This window comes from Orcinus orca, chromosome 11 (assembly GCF_937001465.1).
Source record: "Orcinus orca chromosome 11, mOrcOrc1.1, whole genome shotgun sequence".
Taxonomy (NCBI): Eukaryota; Metazoa; Chordata; class Mammalia; order Artiodactyla; family Delphinidae; genus Orcinus; species Orcinus orca.
The window spans coordinates 54691567-54699979 of NC_064569.1; the positions used below are offsets into that span (position 1 = coordinate 54691567).

Genomic DNA, 8413 nt, shown 5'->3' on the forward strand with positions numbered 1-8413 from the left:
ATTTAAGCAGTGCTCTTAATCCCCTCTCCTCAAGCACCAGGAAACAACGAGGGAAGAAAAAGTCTCTTGCCTCTTCGGCAGGTCCAGACTTTTCCCCGGACTCCCTCCCGGCCAGCCGTGGCGCACTAACCCCCTGCAGGCTGTGTTCACGCCGCCAGCCCCAGGCCTCTCCAGGCGCTCCAACCGAAGCCCGAGTCTCAACTCCCAGCCCCGCCCGCCCCGGCGGGTGAGCAGACCAGCCTCTCGTGCTGGTGAGTGCTGGTCAGCACCGATCCTCTGTGCGGGAATCTCTCCGCTTTGCCCCCTGCACCCCTGTTGCTGTGCTCTCCTCCACGGCTCCGAAGCTTTCCCCCTCCGCCACCCGCAGTCTCCGCCCGCGAAGGGACTTCCTAGTGTGTGGAAAGCTTTCCTCCTTCACAGCTCCCTCCCACTGGTGCAGGTCCAGTCCCTATCCTTTTGTCTCTGTTTTTTCTTTTGCCCTACCCAGGTATGTGGGGGGTTTCTTGCCTTTTGGGAGGTCTGAGATCTTCTGCCAGCGTTCAGTAGGTGTTCTGAAGGAGTTGTTCCACGTGTAGAGGTATTTCTGGTGTGTCTGTGGGGAGGAAGGTGATCTCCGCGTCTTACTCTTCCGCCATCTTCCCGGAAGCCCGTTCAGAGGCCTGAGCAGTGGGAGCTGCAGTCCTGACTCCAGCAGAGGCCTGAGGCCCAGTCGGTCTTCAGCAGGGAGTGGCAGGATGGGCACTGGGGCGCTTTCAGCACCGTCTGCAGCCTCGGTTTGAGGCGCAGTAACCTCGGGAGCTGTAGTAGTCCGTTCACCGTGAAATTCCTCTGAGTGACTACTTTCTGAAGGCTGGACACCGTTGTGTCTTTCCCCTTCTTAACCAGCTTAGAGTTCATACCGGTTCATGAACCATCGTGAGTGAGTACACCCTTGTGTATCCCCATGACTTCCTTGTCCTTATTCTCCCTATCCTACTTACTTGGCCAAATCAAAGTCTGCTAAATGTAACTGTCTGTCTCTTCTCTCTATATTTTCACCCACAACTCAATGTGGATAGAGACAAACACTCAACTACACCAACTGGTGTTCCATAATTTCATGACCTTGGACTTCAAGTGGGCCTTTAAAGTTGCCTGGTAATCTACATTGCACTCTCCTGATCCATCCATTCTTCTGCTTCTCACAAGCCTCCAACACTCCCTGAACCTCACTCTCAGCTTTCTATTTTACTGAGAAAACTTTAAACAACCAGTTAAAATTTCCAAAAGTTCTCACCACCACATTTACTCAGCTACCAACATCAGAACCCACATAGTCTACCTTCCTACCTGTTAACAAAGATAAATTTTTTGTGCACCTGCCTCAAGCCAATTCCTCTGTGTCCTCAGTTCATCTCTCTTTCTTACTCATGGAAGTACTCTGAAGTTCTTTCCTCTCTCTCCTATATCATGTATTGTTTTACTCTTAGATCATTTCTACTAATAGGTAAACATGCTACTTCTCCCATCTTAAAAGCAACAACTAAAAAAATTTAAAACTTCTTTTGATGTCATATCCTGACATCTACCCCTTTCTTTGTTCTCCTTTGCAAAAAAAAAAAAAAAAACTTCTAAAAAGAGTTATCCATGTTTATTGTCTCCAATGTCTCTCTTAATCCCATTCTAATCAGGCTTTTACCCCACCCTCCAACTGAATTTCTCTTGTCCAAGGTCTGCAATGGTTTCCATGTTCCTAAATCCAGTGTTCAGTTCTCAGTCCTCATTTGACCAGACTTAACTGCATTTAATACAGTTTATTCCTGAAATGTTTTCTTCACTTGGCTTTCAAGACATCTCATTTTTTAGGTTGTCCTTTTATTTCACTGGCCATTTCTTTTCAGTCTCTTTGGTTGGTCTCTCCCCAGCCTCTTAAAGATAGTGTGCCTTAAGACTCAATACTTTGCTTTCTTTCTCTTCATTATATAAACTCATGACCTTCATAAGTTCAGCTGGTATTAGGTCTTTAAATATCTGCTCTACCTTCTACCTTCTAACTCCTAAATTTACATCAATAGTCCAGAGTTCTCTCTCAACTCCAGACTGATATACCCAATAGCCTACTCAGCATCTCCACTTTGAAATCTAATGGACTCCTTAAACTTAACCTTTAAAATTGAATTTCTAGTTTTTCACCCCAAACCTGCTACCTCCAGTTTCCCCATCTCAGGTGATGACAACTTCATCTTTTTAGTTGCTCAGCTAAAAAATAAGAGATATTCTTGACTCATTTTGCTCCAACCACACTGGAGTGCTGGCTTTTCTTTTACCATTCAAGGCAAGTTTCCATTTTAGAGCCTTTGCAAAAATGTTCCCTTTGCCTAGAATCCTCTCTTAGCTCTTACAAGTGCTTCCTCAATTGTTATCTCCTCAATGAAGCCAATTATAATTACTCCATTTAAACCTCTAGCCCATTTGCTTTGTCCCACCTGTAGTTTTCCCAGTTCCCCCATTCCTTTTTACCTTTTTCCCATAGCACCATTCACCTTCTAACATACCATGCAATTTACTAACATATTATGTATTTCGTTTAGTATCTGTCTCCCCTTTGCTAAATTCTAAATTCCTCAAGGGCAGGGATCCTTGTTTGTTTCGTTCACAAATGTATCTCAAGTGCCTGGAACAGCACCAGGCACATGGTAGGTGCTGCGGTAAGTATTTCTTGAGTGAAAGAATAAACTCTCACCACAATATTATGAGGAAGGCACAATTCTTTATCAGATGAGGAAACTGAAGCTTAGAGAATATGAGGGTCACACTACTTGTAATGGCAGGACCAAGATTCCAATCCAAGCCTCTCTCCCTAGAGTTCCCACTCACTATTCCATACCAAATGGTGTTTGCCCAAAGTGGCCAGAGGACAAAGGGGATACAAAGACGAAGGATGCCATGGGGAGTTGAGGGAGAAAGGGAAATAAACCTTTGTGTGCCAAGCTAAACAATTTGGACTACTTTCCACAGAAGAAGCTCTGAAGTAAATGGCTACATAGTTACATCCATATTTTGGAGAGATAACTCAGACAGCTACCAAATGGAACACTGGAAACCAACAAATCGCCGGCAGAGAGAAACACCAATTTTAATGGGTCTTAATCCAACTCTAATATTTCCACAGCTAAAAATGACTCTCCTTATACTAATTCATTAGTCCATGGTTCATTTAATCTGGTCCCCACTTTAGAAAAAGTCTGACACAGCATAAATAGTTATGAAATTATACTTTATTCATATATATTAAATATTGATAAACAAATATATGACTTTCCATTTGGGTACAATCACAATTGTCAGCAATATTCTGAAGCACCAGGCATGAGATGAGATGAGATGCTATGTTTTTATCACGGGACAAGTCATATCGCCTGACACACTCAAGTGCTGTCTGACATGCCATCATAGCGGTGGCTCAGAAGGCATAGTCTCAAATAGGCAGCAACTGGATGGCATCATTTCATTTATCAGCATTCATTATATCATCAAGTGAAATGAATGCACAACCCACAGGGTCTTGCTTAGGTCAGCTGCCTAGTTGGTCCCTGAGATAAAGCCTTGTAATCACATAGACTTGCCTAGTGAGTCAGAAAAAAAAGGGTCAAGTGAAATAGTCACAGGATACAGGAATTATAAATAACACATAAATTAATAGATACTCATTTTCATGACATAAAAGTTACTATTATAAATACTTTGATTGATAAGTCTAAATATATATTCCCCATATAAATAATGTAAAATATTAAATATTAATAAATAGATTTAGATTTAAAAATTCAAATATTGCAGGCAGGATTATTTCGACGCTCTCTGGCCTCGAAACAGATTCTGACTTCTCCTCCGCTTTCTGAGGTTAGATCTTGGCGACAGGTCCTTCATCACTCTGATGAGTTCACTTATGGCTTTGCGCTGGATCTGCAGATCATCTACCTATTGGGAAAGAAAACAGCAAAATTAATTTCAGGCATACAAATCATTAGGATATTCTGCTGTCATGGTCCAAGAAAGTAGAAGTATTCCTTTAAAATAAATTATTTTCACTAGCAATATATTACCTTAATATGTAATGTTGGTTTCTTCAGTGATTAAGACTAAAATTATAATTAAATTGCTAGTTGTGCTGTAACATGGTGGGACACATTACATATCCTTTAATTTACCACTACAGAATTCTGAAAATTATATAGCAGAAAGAGCCCTGAAGTAGTGACAAAAAAATGTGTGTTTGAATTCCGTGTGTACAATACATGTGACTTTAGTCACTTAACCTCTCCAAATCTCTGTTTTCTCCTCTGAACGATGAGGAGATTGTTTAGACGACCTCTAGGCTCTCTACCACTTCTATCACTTTGTACTTAGTCTTTGCTATAAGTATCAAATGAGTTACTATAGCCAATGGCTCTCACCTTTGGTGTGTAGAAGAATAACCTGGAGACCTAATGAAGAACTCAGACACCCAGGTGTATGAATTCAGACTAGGCCTGGGCCATTGTGTAGTTACTAACATCACCAGGTGATTCAGGCACCACCAAAGTTTGAAAACCACTGGTATAGGTTCAGTACTTTGTAAACACCAAGTCCAAGTCAGATGAAAATCATTAATTTTTAATTTCCCCCAAATTAGGTCAGTCTCATCATTTCCATAATGGGATTAAAAATAAACACCGATCATATTTACATGGCAATAATCAATTACTGGTATATAACACTTAAAATTAGGAATGAAAGCAAATTTCCCGGTACCCTGCCTTCCATTCCAGCAAATTGAACTATTTTCTCACTCTACCCAATAGGACCATTTAGGTGAAGTCATGCTTCATAAAATGAGGACCATTTACTTTCATCTTTGCTCTGCCACGAGATGTCTTTCTAAAGCTGGAAACACTGCAGCCACCTTGCCGCATTTCGGAGAATGACTAGGCTACAGGACTAAAAGGCATAACATGCCGTAAATACGTTCGCAATTGAGCAAAAAAAGACAATGGTTGAGAGCTCACTCAGGACTGCCCATTGTGAAGCAGGAGGCTTGGAGCTTCCAGAAGGATGGGACCAACAGTTGTTTTTTTTTCAAGGCCCAGTTACAGCAGAATAGAAAAGTTTCTACCGGGTGTGTGTTTACAAGTGATAAATTGAACTTTCCAGTGTTCAAAGCATCACCAAGAAACTAAGAGACTCATCCAGGACTGAACAGCAAGCCAGAGGCAGCACTGGGCTAGGAATAAGTGCTTTTTCATTCTCTAGGCTGCAACCAATGGATATCTGCTGAACACCGGAAAACATTACCAGTGGAAGTAGTAATGGTCTTATAATTTTTCCAAGCCACTCTCATACCATCGAACATACTGGAGACTAGAGCAATCTTGAAAAGCAGCACTTATTTCAGTTCCTAGGAGCTTATGTGAGATTGCTGAGAGGCAGACCCAGTTATAGGGAGAGTTGGGCACAAATCCTGAGAGCACAAGTCATAACGGGACCCCTCCTCTTCTCATTCAAGCCTATTTATACCAAAGCCAACGCCCCCGCCCCCCAAAAAATCTGGACGCCTTTGTCTCTTAGATGAAATTTTGGAAAATGTGACGTCTTTACGCTTCAAAGTTATTTTTCACCTTCTAGAAACCATAACTTTAAAGACTCAAGGCAATTTGATAAGATAAAGCTGAGGAGCCTAAGGATTTCTCCAGCTAAGATGTTCTAGTATCCAAAAGTTGATAGGACAGTTCCTTCATAAGGTATAAATTCTACCTATTTTCTTTTCTAAAAACAAACACTCTCACTTCTACTTGGGCTGCACAATCTGAGAGGTTGACCAGAGTCTGGCTGTAGGAGGGCCTTTGTCTCCTCAAAGGCCATACCTTTCTCCTAACTCATTCTCATTTTCTGTCCATGGCATTGTAGAATTTTAGAGCAAAGGAGACCATAGAAATTATAGTGAACCCAACAGGCTCCTTTTAAGATGAGGAAACAGCCCCAGCCAGGCCTGTGATTCATCTGAGATCACACATTTCTTTGGTGGCTGAGCTAGGAGCCACCCTCCCACTTCTCCCCCCACCCTCCCACTGCTCTTTCCATTAAGACATGCAACATCCTATTCAAAGCAAGAGAATTTCCAACACACAAACAAGGGGCAATGGGAGAACTGCTTTTCAATACTCCCCCCACTTCTTCACTACTTCTTTCTCACTGATTTGTTCATTCACCTATCTTTGTGCTGTAGACATAATTCCAGTATTTTCCCCAATCACAAATTTAAGTGACTCGCATAACTGACTTTGCAAAGTCACCCAAAACACAAACAGAAGTAGTAAAGAGGGGTTTTGGCCACAGGTTCATTTCATAGCTTTAACAACTGTACCCAGTAGCTAATTTCTACTTTCTGGGAATGAAGTGCTTTGCAAGAGTCTCTGCAATGAAACCAAAAAAAAAAAAAAAAAAAGAATTAAGATCATCTCACCGGAATTTGAATCAGCTTTTTGAAGTCATCCAGTTTCTCAGAGCTGCCATTTAAGAACTTCTGAAACATGTCCTGCTTGATGATATCCATGCTCCTTTGAATGATCTGGTTACCTTTTAAGTTTTCAAAGAGTTTGAAGTAGAAGGAGACGATTTGGCTCTGAATTATTTTTTTGTCACTCTCCTTGGGAGAAAAAGGCACAAAGAGAAATTGATGTGAATTTATCCATCAGAAAATAAGCAATAGGAAAATTAGCCAAGTGGAAATGTTCAGCTTACATCTTTCCAATTCTCCAAAATTTCTAAGAAAAGAGGCCCACCACCAGCTACATCTGGGTTACTTGCATTCTGAGGAAACAAAACAAAACAGGAAAAAATTGGTTTACAATCAGTCCATAAATTGCCCTAAAACTGTACTTCAAGTTTTATTGAACTTGGATGCTGACAGTGTTCACTGATTTTCTTTTCAACACTCTGTTTAGTTCTAACAATGTTTTCTCAAAAGCTATCATGTTGGATACAGCCAAAGACTATCATGCTATTTTAGCTTTCTTATTTACTACTATAACTTCACAAATGAACTCAACAAGGCTGATGATACTTCGGTTGTCCCAAATAACTATAGTAAGGGACAGAAAGTATTTTTAGGTCTAGTGAAAAACCCCAGCAAAGCCATCTCACTATAAAATACTGCCCCGCTATGGTACAGGTTTTTATAACCTCTACCTGTGCCCTCCTATAAGATATTATGTCAGCTTTAAAAGATAGCTCCAGCTGTAATTATAGTAGCTAAATTTTGGACATATAATAAAATATTTAAAATGCAAAAAACTATTTTAATTAACCATAAGTAAAAATTTTAAGAAACTCATAAAATGAAGGAAAAAATTTTTAAATAGAAAGCAGATTAAACTCCTACAAAAAAATCTCAGCAAATGACTACTCCAAGAGTAATTCACAGACAATCTGGATGGGACAGTAAAATTTGAAAACCACTTTTGGGAGAAAAACACCTGTAAGTGATTTTATTTTTAAGCCAAAGCTTTAAGGACCTCATCTTCTTTAATTGATCAGTTATTTCAAATGACCATTGTTAATGCTAATCTTGACCTTCCTTTGACTGTCACCATCATAGCAGCCTGAGAAATCAGAAAGAAAGACCTAGTCATTTTTTCAGTATGCATACTACTTGACATCATAATTAAATGGATCCTCATCACACAATTAGCGATGCTCTAAATTATACCCGTATTATGCCCATCTTTTGGAGGATTCATGAATCCCCACTGAGTCTCCATAGCAAATTGAGCAGAGAGTTAAAGCATTATCTGGATCGTTTAGTCAGAAAAACACATCCAGCCAACAGGAGCCACAATAACACCAAGTCTTCTCAAGATGACTGTGGGCTAGAGATGAGAGCCCATCATAGATACCATTACAAGTTAACATTAAACATCAGTCATTTCAACCACAAGCATTATTAAAAGGTCATACTTACAAAATATTCCTTTAGGTTTTGTATTTCTTTAAAAAATGGGGCCTGGCAGTAAGAGCCAGAAGAACCCAAAATCACGCATAGCTGAAAAGCTAAGAAATAACTGGTATATTTCATTGTTCCGGAGAGAGTTAGGTGAAGTAGTTGTAGCTCCTGTATTAAGTTGATCAGGTCCCAAGGACGTAGCTGATCTCTCTTTTCTAATAGCTGATCTGCAGATGATCAGAAGAATGTACTGTGTCTCCTTTTGCTACTGGTATTTATACCTAGTTGAAGTCTCATCAGGATTACGTATTTTCACAAGTTTTTTAAGATGAGATGGTGACAGATAGAGATGCTAGTTAGTTGGTATTAATAACTATGGTTTTGTGGCATTTTGGTGTTGTACTTAAGAGTTTCCTTTCAACTCCTTGGGTCTTTTGACGAGGAGACAGACCC

General features: G+C 40.4%; 1 protein-coding gene across 1 annotated transcript; it reads right to left on the reverse strand.

Annotated features, from left to right (window-relative positions):
• Window positions 1–3250: 3250 nt before the first annotated feature.
• IFNG (interferon gamma) lies at window positions 3251–8154 on the reverse strand. The gene is made up of 4 exons (XM_004281863.3): window positions 7979–8154; window positions 6760–6828; window positions 6482–6664; window positions 3251–3960 (listed from the first exon to the last, which is right to left on the reverse strand). The coding sequence occupies exons 1-4, from the start codon at window positions 8090–8092 to the stop codon at window positions 3826–3828; spliced, it is 501 nt and encodes a 166-aa protein (XP_004281911.1). The 5' UTR covers window positions 8093–8154; the 3' UTR covers window positions 3251–3825.
• Between the last annotated feature and the right edge of the window lie 259 nt (window positions 8155–8413).

Bases quoted from the DNA above. Each gene is read 5' to 3' on its own strand.
- IFNG (XM_004281863.3), bottom strand. From the start codon at position 8,092: ATGAAATATACCAGTTATTTCTTAGCTTTTCAGCTATGCGTGATTTTG. The intron at 6,829-7,978 runs GTAAGTATGACC...TTGTTTCCTCAG, and splicing joins AAAACCTAAAGGAATATTTT to AATGCAAGTAACCCAGATGT. The intron at 6,665-6,759 runs GTAAGCTGAACA...TTTTCTCCCAAG, and splicing joins TTTTGGAGAATTGGAAAGAT to GAGAGTGACAAAAAAATAAT.